This window comes from Artemia sp. Qi Xiang Cuo, chromosome 2 (assembly GCF_049724085.1).
Source record: "Artemia sp. Qi Xiang Cuo chromosome 2, ASM4972408v1, whole genome shotgun sequence".
NCBI lineage: Eukaryota > Metazoa > Arthropoda > Branchiopoda > Anostraca > Artemiidae > Artemia > Artemia sp. Qi Xiang Cuo.
Genome location: NC_142795.1, coordinates 23,291,319 through 23,305,016, shown reverse-complemented (window position 1 = coordinate 23,305,016; position 13,698 = coordinate 23,291,319). Strand labels below are relative to the sequence as shown.

At 34.4% G+C, this 13,698-nt stretch overlaps 1 protein-coding gene across 1 annotated transcript in view; it reads left to right on the top strand.

Moving 5' to 3' along the window:
* The window catches only part of Liprin-beta (liprin-beta 1), a 622,086-nt gene that overhangs the window by 596,603 nt on the left and 11,785 nt on the right, over window positions 1-13,698 (top strand). Inside the window, exon 8 of the mRNA XM_089105990.1 lies at window positions 3,614-3,822. Coding sequence (XP_088962116.1) covers window positions 3,614-3,822 — 209 coding nt within the window. The remainder of the gene's footprint in view (window positions 1-3,613; window positions 3,823-13,698) is intronic.

Sequence of the window (13,698 nt, the reverse complement as noted above, 5' to 3'; positions counted from 1 at the left end):
TTTGTTTTATAGAAAAAAAAATTATGCACACCAGATACTGCAGTAATGCATGTTAAACCCATGTTCGAGCTAATACTCAACTACTAAAACAATAAAACTGATAGGGCTGACCTGAAGAGGGATTTTTTTTTACCTGTAGTTACGACGGGCAAACTGTTTTCATCAAGACTGTGAATGTAGAAACAACGTTTTTTAGGGGGAGCAGTGTGATGATACTCGTATTTTCTCATTAGTAAGTTTTGCATTCCCTGATTATTGAGCTCAGGGATCAATAAAAAGTAGAATGAGAACTAAAATTCTGTCCTGTTTTGCCTATTGTCATCAAATAAAAAGTCGACTTTGTTGCTATGAATCAGTTTAGGCTGAAGGTAATAACAAATTGTTACCATTATTGATCATTTACTTCTGGAACTTACCCTTTATTATATGATTTTCAGCGGTTGGTGTCCTTGTGTTATGGTATCTATTGCTTTATTGGACGACATCGGTTGTGCCGTTCGATTTTATCCAGTTCATTGTTTTTGCCCAAGAGCTTTGAATATGTGCAAACATGTTCGTTTTGTTGTCACGGTACCAACATTTGTTCATTGTGCCAGATTTGCACCCACCTATTCTAGTTAATTTCTGATTTTGAGGAGACGGGAAAATGGGGAGTGGGGTCCAAACCTGCCATATACAAGGCCTTCTTTCTTAAGGAGTGACAACCCTTGAGGCCAATCTTACTTTATGTATTTGGTAAATGTAATTCTAGACAAACCCATTGAAAGAAAACTGCTTAGTTTTATGAATTAATACTCTGAAGGTGTAAAACCAAATAACATGAACGGCTAGCTCAGGTTGCAAAGCAGTATACTCCCTATATCAAAGTCACGGATTCAAGCCAGGTATTTGTTTTTTTTTGGGGGGGAGAGGGAAAAAATGGGGCTTGGGTATGGAGATTCGAACTCTGACCAATTGTGAAAGGCATTCTAGGAAAAGTTTATTTATTTATTTTCAATTTCTCAATTACTCATCCCGAAATGTATTTTGTTACTACTATATTGACTACTCCATAACATAACATAAACTTATGTTATGCAAAGTCCTATGTAGAGTTCGAGTCTACTTGATAATGAGTACTTTACGAACAAAATTTGCTTTGAAACGTAACTTAATTTTGAGTTTTAACTTATGCTAGAGCGAGAAGTTCTACGGCGTATCGTCGAAGAACCATAGGATTTATTGTAAAATATTGTGGAAAAAAGGATCCGGTCAAACTTTAAATAAAGTTGGTAGAAAAACTGAATATTAATTTAGTCTAAATGTTTTGATTTTGTAACTGGAACACTTTTTGACTAAAATGTAAAAAAAGAATAAGCTACAGTTATAGATAAGGAAATATTGCTTAGCGCCGATTTTTTATTATTATTTTACTGCGGATTTTTCTTTTTAACTCCTCTGATTATTTTTCTTTTCGCTTTTAATCCTCATTTTTCTTTGTTTGTATTGTTTTCGTTTTTTTTCAACAGCAGTTGTAATTAGATCTCTTTAGTATTTTATAAAGCTTAATATTTGCATTTCTTGCTGAAGTTAAAAGTTGGTCAAAATGTTAAATGTAAGATTCTTGGACGTGAAAACATAATGAATTTTTTGGCAGTATGTATTAACACATTTTGATATTCACAATATCCTACGTTATATATTTTGATAAAACTCAGATTCAGAAAATATTTTCAATTGGAGAAATTTTCACCGGTAAAATTTAGAAAAGAACATAGCTGATTTTTATTTAGAAATTAATTTTAAAAAAAATTTCCACAAAACAAGTTTTTTAAAGAAAAAGTAAAGAGCTCCATTAAGCCAAGAATGAGCAAAAATAAAGTCAAATAATCTTCTACCACAAATCACTATCAATAAATTAATGAAACTCAAAACGAACAGAAATTACAATAAATAGCCGAGTCAAGCTCAAAACAATCAAAAATTAACATCAGTAGGGCTGATTAACCCCCATGCCTTCTCAAGACGAGAACACGATTTGCACTTTGCTGAAAAAAAAGAAATGACCGTGGATTGTCAGTTTAACTTACATATACTGATATTTATTCCTTAAATTTTTGATAATTTTCTATTTATGAAAGTAAGAAAAGTGAAAGCCTTTCAAACGTATTTTGTTTTCAGTAAAGAGCAAATTGTATTCTGGTCTTGAGAAGGCATGGGGGTTATCAGCCCTACTCATGTTAATTTTTACTCGTTTTGAGTTACGTTCTACAGCCCCGAGGGCTGTGGTGGAGGGGGTTGTCATCTTCAGTCATAATTTCTGGACCTTTCAATTGCGTTGAACAAAATGGTTATCTGAAAATTTTGATTGGATATGTTTGGGGAAATGGTGTGTGTGGGACGGGGGTTAGTTGTTTTCCAATCACTTTTGACTATTAAAAAGGGCACTAGCCCTTTCAGTTTCCAATCGAATGAGCTCTTTTCGAAGTTTCTACGACAACAGATGGCCATTACAAAATGTCTATCCCATGCATTTCGAGTAAATACGAGGTGTTTGTGGGGGGGGGGGTATCGACCTTCCGATCACTCTGAACCTTAAAAAGGGCACTAGAACTTCTGATTACCAATCCATTGATCCCCATCTGAAGTTTATACGATTACCCTTTCTAGATATATCTTCTATTCCCCCAAGACATAACTTACAACCCTTGCCCTGAGGGCTTTGGGGGGGGGTCGTCCTCAAAGACATAATCTCTAGACCTTCTAATTACGTTTAACAAAATGGCTATCCCAAAATTTTTAGTGGATGTGTTTGGGAAAATGGTGGGCGTGGGAGGAGGGGTTAGTTGCCCTCTTATTACTTTCGACTATTAAAAAGGGAACTAGCCCTTTCAATTTCCAATCAACCCATATGCCTTCCCAAGGCCAGAATATAATTTGCACTTTACTGAAAAAATACAAATGAATGTGCATTGTCAGTTTAATATACATATACTGATATTTAGTTATCAAAATGTTAATATTATTTGATTTATATATTTTTTCAGTAAAGTGCAAATTATGTTCTGGCCTTGGGAAAGCATAGGGGTTTTGAGCCCCTACTCATGTTAATTTCTGCTCGTTTTGAGTTTGACTCGGTTATTTATTGTAATTTCTGTTGGTTTTGGGTTTCATTTATTTATCGATACTAATTTGTGGTACTTTCACGCTTGGTAGATTATTTGATTTTATTTTTGCTCATTTTTGGTTTAATGGAGTTCTTTACTTTTCTTTGAAAGACTTATTTTGTGAAAAAAAAATTTTTTTTTAATTAATTATAAAAAGAAAGCATATAAAGATAGTTTAAATATTTATATTAAAAACCTGTAGTTTCTGCTTTTCTAGGCCCCAGGCGGCACTCCTTTTTAGGAATGGGGGGGGGGGGTAAATAATTTTCCAGCTTCATTTGCGAGTGTCAAAATTTTTTTCCTTTCAGCTAGTATCAGTCCCAACGACAGTTTTTTTTTCTCAACGACAGTTTTCTCTCTCTCTCTCTCTCTCTCTCTCTCTCCTCCCATTCGGTATTTGTTACCCTTTGATCCTTGCGTAAATGCTTAGTAGATATCGCTTTTTAATATTTTATGTATTTGATTAGGAGTTCATGGTGCTCTAATGGCATACGAACCGAAATTTACTGCTGAATTGCTGGCAACAATCCTATCCATTCCTGTCGGCAAGACCTTGCTTCGTCGGCATTTAACAACTCACTTTAAGGAACTTGTTGGCAAGGATGTAATGCTAGAGAAAAGAGACGCGGAAAATGAGTCAGGGTATACTCCTTTGACACCTCTTGTAAAAGCAAAGGTAAGTCAGGTTATTCTATACGTGCGAACTAGGTACGTTGCTTAGAAATGGGCGCTAGGAGTGAGGCTCCCCCTAAATTCTAGTTAATGACTTGAGGCGTATGCTGAGAGCCTAGCAGCAAAGGTCATTTAAGTAAGAAATGGGAGGTATTCAGAACATGGCATTACCTCCCACTCGTCAACTTTTGGTAAAGTGGTAGTCCATTGCAGTAGGAAAAATAGAGGATTTATTTCGTCTTCTACATAATTGTTGTGAATGAACAGAGCTCAGCCGTGGTAACTCCAAGGGTCATTTCTTGGAAATATTTTGATGATATTTTAATCGATTTTAATTGCATTTTAATCGTATTTTAATTTTATATCATATGCTGAAGAAGTGAGCGCCATCAATCATTAGATTGATTAGCGCCATCTGTATGGCTCCTCTTGTCCTTTGACGTGCAGTTGCCCAAATTTTTGTTGGCTTATATCGTTTAATCAAAAGTTCAAATTTAATCCTTTAATGGTATTTGTATGTTGTTAATTGTATTTATATGTTGTTTTTGTGGCCGTGGCCCTGCGGGTTCTTTTGTGTCAAATATACTATACTATACTTTTTGTACTCATAGACATGGTTATAAAATCGAATTTTTGACGCAAATGATTATTTTCTGTGTCCTGAAGGTCTGAACATTGCAGAAACTGGTCCTTAAACTCGGAAACGTTCCGGAAAGTCCATTGCAACAGCACTCCGAAAGTCGCTGTAGCACGTTCCAGCTGCACTCTGAACATCGTATTTCTTTCGAAACACTCCCGAAAGAATATGAAAGTGTTGTTTCAGTTTTCGCATCATTTCCTTCAAAAATTATGTATTGTAATGTGACAACTTTAAAATTATTGGATTTGAGCTGAGGTATTAGATTCTTCGAAGGAGTATGTAGGATCATACATGCATGGAAGGAAAAATTTTGGTCGAACTGTTTTGGAAGCAATCAAACTTTTTAATGGTTGTATAACGTGTTCATATTTTCAATACGTTTTTTTCACAATCATTTTAGAGAAGAAGGAAGATAACTGAAAATATATCAGTTGGGGACTTTTCCATCTCTACGTGCAATTTTATGTTGAATGAAACTTTTATTTTCCTCCTAATTGAGAGTCGCTTACTTCTCTAGACTTCTTCCTCTATTTTAAGAATAAGTCAAGGAATGAAATGCAACAGGAGGTGGTTCTTCCACCCTGACAAAAAAAAATAGCCAAAATATAAACTTTTTTTATTTCTGCCCCCTCCCTGGAGAAAAATTCTGAAATGCTATCCGCTATAAATTTTATCATAATAATAATAATAAATAACAAAAAAAAAATTTCAAATGCCTTACACGCTGATGCCGATCAGCGACAGTTGTTGTAATAATGAGTTCTAAAAATATGTTTAGTTCTTGTAACTAAACATATAAAACATATGAAAATTAAAGCCATAGCCATCGTCATACAAAACTATACATTGATTCGAAATATCACAGATTCAAACTAAACAGAGTCAAGCGAATAAAAGAATAATGAACTAAAACAAATAAATATATACAATTATTGAGGAGTGGGTGCAGAATTAAAAATCTTAACGCATGAGGGAACAAAACTACTTGCGTACCGCATATGCCTTGCTGGTACTGGCTGAATTTATGGTACCGGTTGAGCTACATGTTGCAGGAGCCTTTGGCGCGAAGGGAGGTACTCAGTGAGGTGGATGTCACCAAGCCGCGGATTTTCCAAAATACCGACACCAAATTTAAAACACAATTCATCGCGGCGTGTCGAAAGAGTTGTAAGTGAAAATTGTTTTAAAAGGAAGCAATAAGGGACTTTGGGACATTTAGACACTACCAGAACAGCTCGGTATTGGATCCTTTCCAAGTGGGCCTTCTGGTCCAAAGTCAGGCCGTAATGCCAAACGGGACAAGCATATTCTACCAGCGGTTTGACAAATGTAATAAAAATACGCAATCGGTGGGGGGTTAGGACACCATGACGAGCAAGGAGTTTCAAAGGAAGGATACCCATTTGCCCGTTTTAAAGGATACCCGTTGAGAAAGTTTGCCCGTTTGATCATCTCCTGTGTCTGTTTTTCCCACTTCAGGTCATGTGTGAGATATATTCCTAAGAGTTTTATATCCATGATGCCTAAAACAGTTTGTAAAGCAAGGGATGAACTGTCCCTCAGAAAAGAAAAAGTTAATACGACCGATTTTTCACGGTTGACGATCATTTTGCCCACCTCAGCTTGGTGTGATAAACTCGCCATTATTCTGTTTGCCCCACTTGAAACTTTTCACCTAGCTCCAGCACGGATAGATCATCAACGAACTTAAAGCGATCCGACTAATTATTTACCAACTCATTTACCATAACCAAAAAAAAGTACAGGACCTAAAATTGTTCCCTGAGGAACTTCACAGTAAATTGGCTGGAGATCAGAATAGGCTGATTATACTTATTTTTTTACTTCTACCTCAAATAAAATTTGCAACTATTCTTACCAAATATGTGTCAATATTAAAATTTTTCAATAGCTTGCGGATAAGGGTTTTACGGCAGATCAAATCAAATGCTTTCTTTAGGTCAATCGCGATGAGGTTGACTCCCTCCTCTTGTAAACTCGTACCCGTCTATACCTAAGGAAAGGACATTGCTTATTTGCATGATAATTCCTTAGAGAATACCTACCCTGCGAGTAGTGCCCAATACTGTTATTAGTAATTATGCTTAGAATTATGCTAGTCAAAGAATCAGTTTTTCATGGTGATCCTAAATATGTATTTGTTTATTATTAATTAGTGCAGTTATTTGTACACAAGAAAGTTCGTACAATTATAGAAAACACAAGGAAAACAACTTAATAAAGGGCAATTTTGGTAAAAATATGCCGTCAACTTTTGTTTGCATTGCAAGAGTAGGTCTACCCATGAGCTGATATATGAAGCCACTATAATCAGAAATGTTTCCCCTGAACGGAATGCTGGGAATTTTTCCCCCCTGAACAGATACGTTTTTTTATTTATTTGTTTTCCAGGAGTGATTGTATTTATCTAGTTGTCACTTTGAAAATGATTTAATTTTTTACAGTTATGAAGCATAAAGGTATCAAATATATTGTTTTTGTATTCAAAATCAAATTAAAAATATTGAATTAAAAAAAAATTATTTGATTTCCTTAATTTTAGTTTTAATGTTTTACTTTGAACAAACCACTTTGATAATGTGTTACTTTTTACAAACACTGAGTAGTGTAAAGGCATTAAATATTTTGGTGTTTCAAACAGTTTGTGGTACGAACTGTAAGTAAGGAGCGACCCGGCTCAGTAGTAAGCGAAACTCTAAAAATCAGAATTTTGATACCAATAGACACATCAAAAGAATCAGATTTTTATGTTGATTTCAAATATATAAGTTAACGCCTCGCTCTTAACGCTAAAGTTTGACTGTCTCACACTTAATTTTTTTAAACAATAAAAAAAACTTTAGTGTAAAGAGTGAGGTGTTGAGGAGGGGATAGCTCCTTTCATATACGGAATCATTTCTGTTCGTTTTAATTTTTAATGTGGCTCCTTACTTTCAATTAAAAAAACTTGTTTTTCTTATTTAATCCTAACCAAGTTCAAACCTGTCCATATTGTTAAAAAATATCCGTCCAACGCTTCGGCATTGCTCGTCAGAACGGAATGCTGAGAGTTTATATCTTAGTTTTTGTAAGTAGACTGTTATTTTGTGTATTTGTTGTAATGTCTTACTTGTTTCATTTTTATATACTTTTACTTTAAAAAATCCACTTATTGTTCTAATTAAACGACCCTTGTGTTTTAGGAGTCCTTTTTAAAGAATTGGGACAAAATTTAAACTTTAGCGTAAAGGGCGAGATGTTGAGGGGGGCCACCCCTCATATACGTAATAATTTCTGTTCGTTTTAAGTTTTAATGTTGCCCCTTACTTTTAGTTGAAAAAACTTGTTTTTTTTTTCATTTGATTTCTGATTTTTTTTTTAAATAACGCCAGGATTTCTGGCTCCATCTCCACGGGAAAATCCCCCTCCCCACAGAAACATCTTCTGGACAATTCAATCCTGGTGAAAATTTAACCTGGACAATTACCCTTAACATCTCCACGTGTAAAATTGAATCGGTAAAGAGAAAGCAACACATAAAGAAATGTCGTATATGAATTCTAGAAAATTCACCCAGTGTAGTATTTCCCATGAAAATTTCATCCCCTGGGAACTTCCCTCTCCTTGGAAAATTCTCCGCGTGCAAAATCCTTCCAGCAGATAATTCATCCTCCCCTACCCACCCGGAAAATGTATGCTTACTTCCCAATAACAAATAATATACGTAAACAATGGGCAAATTTTATAACTTAAAAACTTTCCCCAGGGACTGTAGGTTTTTTTTTATCTCCAAAAACATAGTTATTGGGCCTTTTAACTATGCTGAACCAAACAGTTATCTCAAAATTTTGATCGGACGATTTTGGGAAAAATGTGACGAGGGCGGGGGCCTAGCTGCCTTCCAATTTTTTGGGTCACTTAAAAACGGCACTAGAACTTTTCATTTTCGTGAGAATGAGCCCTCTCCCGATGTTTTGTGCCGACTGGGTCAATATGATCACCCCTGGGGAAAAGAACAATTAAAAGTAAACAAATAAACACGCATCCGTGATTTTTCTTCTGGCAAAAATAACAAAATTCCACATTTTTGCAGATATGAGCTTGAAATCTCTACAGTAGGGTTCTTTGATATGCTGAATCCGACGGTGTGACTTTCATTAAAATTCTGTGAGTTCTAGAGGGTCTTTCTCCCTTTTTTCGAAAATCAGACAAGTTTTCTCGGGCTCGTAGCATTTGATGGGTAAAACTAAACTTAATGAAACTTATATATTTGGAATCAGTATAATAAGTAAATTCTATTGATATATCTATTGGTATCAAAATCTGTTTTTTACAGTTTAGGTTACCATTGAGCTGTGTCGCTCCTTCCATATAGTTCGTTACCATGAACTGTTTGATTACCCCCAAAATCCAAACAGAGATCATTGAAATATTGATCGTGTTACCGAAATTATTGTATTCAAAAGACTTTACAGTTACATGAAATAGAATTAAAAACAAATAGAAAGGGTTGTTCAACTAAAGTAAGGAGTAAGTTTAAAACTTAAAACAAATTGAAATTACTTTTTATGTAAGGGGGACTGCCCCTTTCTCAGCACCTTGCTCATTAACAAAGGTTTTTTAGTGCTTTGAATTTTTTTTTCCAATTGGAAATTTTCTTAAAAATTTGGACAAAAGCCAAACTTGACAGTAAAGAGTAGGGAGCTAAGGAGGAGACAGCCCCCTTGATATAAAGAATAATCTGTTCAAATAGGTTTCAAATCTGTTCCTTGCTTTCAGTTGAAGAGCTCCTTTTATTTAATTTCTGATTGTTTTCCAAATCATACCCAGGCCTAACCAAGATATAATTCGAGGTACCGCTCCCTTAAATCCCTGGTTAATTGCTTCTAAAATTTTTATTACCGTCCTACGTTTAAATATGCAATTTTAATTTTGGATAAAATTTGAATATACTTAAAAAATTGGCGATGACTAGCAATTTTGGTAAAAAGTAATTGTTTATATTACTACTAAAGAATTTTGGTCGGATGGAAAAGAGTGTTATTGTTTGTATGGATGGAAATTTTGTGAGACTTTTCATCTTCTACATAACTGACGCCATCACATCATCTACACTAGGATTTTCTTATGGATAAGTACATTACATACATTTTTTTAAATATGTTAAAGTACTTCATATAAATTGAAAAAGAAAATAATTACCATTTAAAATTGCTGAAAACTAAGTTCCTTGCAGTATTTGCCACCCCAAAGATATTTCCTCGCGGGTTTAATGATGGCCTGCCTTGCCTTTTCCACCTCTGTGCTGGTAGAGATAGGAATTTAACATTTTAGCTGTATAGAGAAACATTTTAATTAACTCCTACTCTCCCCTACCTCTTTCAACATTTATCATTATCTGAAAACTAAGTTCATTGCAGTATTTGCCACCCCAAAGATATTTCCTCACGGGGCTAATGATGGCCTGCGTTGCCTTTTCCACCTCTGTGCTGGTGAGATAGGAATTTAACATTTTAGCTGTATAGAGAAACATTTTAATTAACTCCTACTCTCCCCTACCTCTTTCAACATTTATCTGAAGCCTCACGAAGAGTAAGCAGTTTGTTCATGAAAATTTTACTTTTTATGAATCTACCCTATCCCCACGTAAACAACACCTGTCTTTTTTGTCAGACACCTGTCTTTTTTGGGGGGTGTTTCCCTTTTTTTTTAAATCAGGCAAATTTTCTCAGATTTTTGGGTTTGGATGGGTAACAATAAACTGAAAGAATTTTATATATTTAGTATCAGCATAAAAAGCCCATACTGCTCATGTAGCAATTGTCATGAGAATTTCGTTTTTAGTTTTTGTGAATATTGGCCCAAGTCACTTTTTACTTCCTGTTTTTTATCACAAACTATTCGATAAGATTCTCTTGTGACAATTTTTTTTTTGAACCCGTTCATTTTATTTAGTTGAATAGGACACAAAAAGAAAGAGGGTCAATTTGACAGCTGGATAGTTAAGTTTAAATTTTGTTTTTCTTTTGCTATTCTATTTTTTTGTTTTAATGTCTCAATATATAAGGGATTTAAGTTCGAGGAGGAAAATTGTCCAGTTATAAAAGAGGTACATTTTGCATGGCCGTTACAAAATCAAAACGTGGTATCTATGCAGGCAGGATGATTTTGAGTATCTCTACTCCTTCTGTAAACTATTCCAAGGCGTAGGAAATTGCATTAGCACCAGTCTACTTCTGTTTTAATCTACCAAAGCAAAAAATCTTTCTGTAATTTTAGTTTGAGTTTGATTTTCTTTTAAGATTAAATGCATAATAATTAAATATATTATTGATTGAATAAATTGATCCCTTTGCCAGGAATTGTTGTCGTTAAATTTACTGTATTTTGTTTCATTTTGCATGCAATTTAATTGCTCTTTTTATTTGGTAGTGTATTCCTAAGATTATTTAAAAATAAACTTATTCCTTCGGGAAAATATCCTGAAATGTATATTCATTCAATCACCACTGCTATTTTGCCATCCCCCCCCTAAAAAATTTTCTGCCGGCGCCCTCGTTGTGATTAATTGCTTTTTTATTATTATATTTTGGTATTATGCCAGAATTATTAAGCTTTTAAAAGAATAATATTTGTTAGGAAAAACAGTAATTATAAACAACGCAATCAAAATATTTTATTCCTCTCTGTATTTGTATGGGTCATTAAAAAAGAAATCGAAATTACCAAATCGATACGTGTAATCAAACTGCGTGGGGTTTCAGAATGTTTTTCTTTGGGGGTGCTCTAGAAAGTTGTGCTCTTATGCGGAAATATCTTGGAAATAATTTTGGTGAATTCTAATAGGTGTGCTTACAATTTTACGAGAATTAATTCCTTAACCCCTGTGGTCAATAATCAATTGTGAACTAGTGAACCCTTCCTGCGTAACCCATTGGGAAGGGAACTCTCTCTTTGAAGATTGGTCCAGAGCGTCCCCCCTCTACCACACAAAAATGTGGCCGAAAAAAGTACGCCGTGGAAAAAAAAGGCTGATCCCTTACTTGGCAAATCAACTTCATATTAAGTTTTGTGTTTTCATTGATACCATTTTAGTCCAATAATTTGAACTATTCAGTGAGTGAGTAAAGCTTAATGTTAAGCTTTATTATTTTCTATTTATTATTTTTAATTCATTATAAAATAATATAATAATTAACGTAACTATATAAATAGAATCATAATGTTTTAATGATATAAAATAACTTATAAAACAAATAAAACTACAATTTATTATTTTTATTTATATGTTATTTTTATATATATATTATTTTATTAAGCTTTATTATCGAGCTTAAGCCTTACGTTATTATTGTTTATATGACGAAAAAAGAATTAGTGGACTTTCGACGAGAACAAAAGTGTTGATAAGACTGTTGTGAAACCTTTTAAATATTAACTTGATACTAATCGACGTAGTCACAGACTTTAATTTGGCCTTTGCCTTTATATGATGAGTGTAATTTATTTGATAGGAATGTTGCTGAAACCATAAAAAGGAAAAGATAAGCTCGATGTTTTCTTTTTATATATACTTAAGGTCATTCTATACCTTGAAAATCATTTTGTGACCTTCAGCGTCGGCTGACCGTCTCAAAGACAAAGGGCCTTATTACAAGTTTCCCAGAACCACAGGGAACTTCCAAAGCTACCAAATTACTTGTATGATATTTGCTTTAAATTTTGGTAAAAATTGATTGGGGATCTTGAAAGTGTCAACAATTCGAAAAGCTAACGAGAGGCTATTTTAAGGTAAAAAAAAACGTAATCTTTTCTAATTGTTAAGCAAAGCTCTGTCTATTTAATATACTTACAACATAAATAATGCATCCTCTATATCGGTAAGGTTTTCAATCAAAGCAGGTAGTACCACAAAGAATTCCCAAAGCTGTCGAATTCCTCAAATGAAATTTCCTTTGAACTGATTTGTAACGTTCTCCTAGCGAGTATGCTAGAACATTTTTAGAGACTGCTCTTTCCTGAACTATAAGAATAAAATTCTGTTTAATTTAATCGAAAAACAAAATTCACTCTTCTTAATGATGCAAGTTTCATTTAATCCGAATTTTCCCTATCTGGCACAAAACGGGAGAAGTTAACAGGGTTCTGAGATAACCTGCAAAGTAGGTGTCGGCTTTAGTTTTCTGTCGTTTCTTCGCATCTCATATCCAAGCTCTACAAGTTATGGCAAGACCACCCAATCAATTCCATATAGTTTGGCCATAGAAACTAAGAAACTTCATCACAAACGAGATACCGCAATTCTTTAAGGTACCACATCACCTTAATTCCTAAGAAAAATTGCAAACCACTCTAATGTGAATTGGATAGTAGAACATATAACGAAGTGTGGAAGGAAGCTCTGACAACTATGTACGAAAATTGTTATTGTTAGAGTGTTGTTAGATTTCTTTTTTGATCATCAATGCCTACCATACCTTTGTTAAAAAAACAAATGACGTCACGTGATAAGATGTGAAATTTGACAACCTGGACCATCAATTGTGACAACACCAATACGGAAAGCTAAAGCAAAGGTCATTGCTAATTGTTTGAAGTAATTAAAATTCGAAACTGGATCAAAAATAAAAATAAAAAGCAAAGACAGGGCCGGTTAGAAGACATGCGACAACGAACAAATGAGGGAGTAAAAATTTAAAATGAAGAGCAGCGAGTCAACGGAAATCAACCTGGACAGCGAGAATGAAAACGTGTCAAAATTGAAAATGACAGCGATGATGATTGGGTTTGGGATTTTTACATGGATAAGGTCATCAATGCCTACCATACCTTTGAAAATCAAAAACATCGACTGGATAAATCGTTCATAATGACAACAAACAAGCTGAGGCAAAAGTTAAAGGTGCAATAAAAAAAATTTAATTTTACAAAGGCACTACTTTTAATATAAGGTCCATTTAGACGTCATGACATCAAGAAAAGGATCAAATTGTCTGCGCTTAGAAGACAAGCGACAGTGAGAATCTATATATAGAAGCCTGCCGAGTGCCGAGACCCGGCGGCGAAGCCGCCTGCCGAGTGCCGAGACCCGGCGGCGAAGCCGCCGGGCTCCTGGCTCTATATATATATATATATATATATATATATATATATATATATATATATATATAGTGTGTGTGTGTGTGTAGATATTGGGCGTGAGACAAGACAAAGAGAAGTGACAGAATAGATGGAAAATAT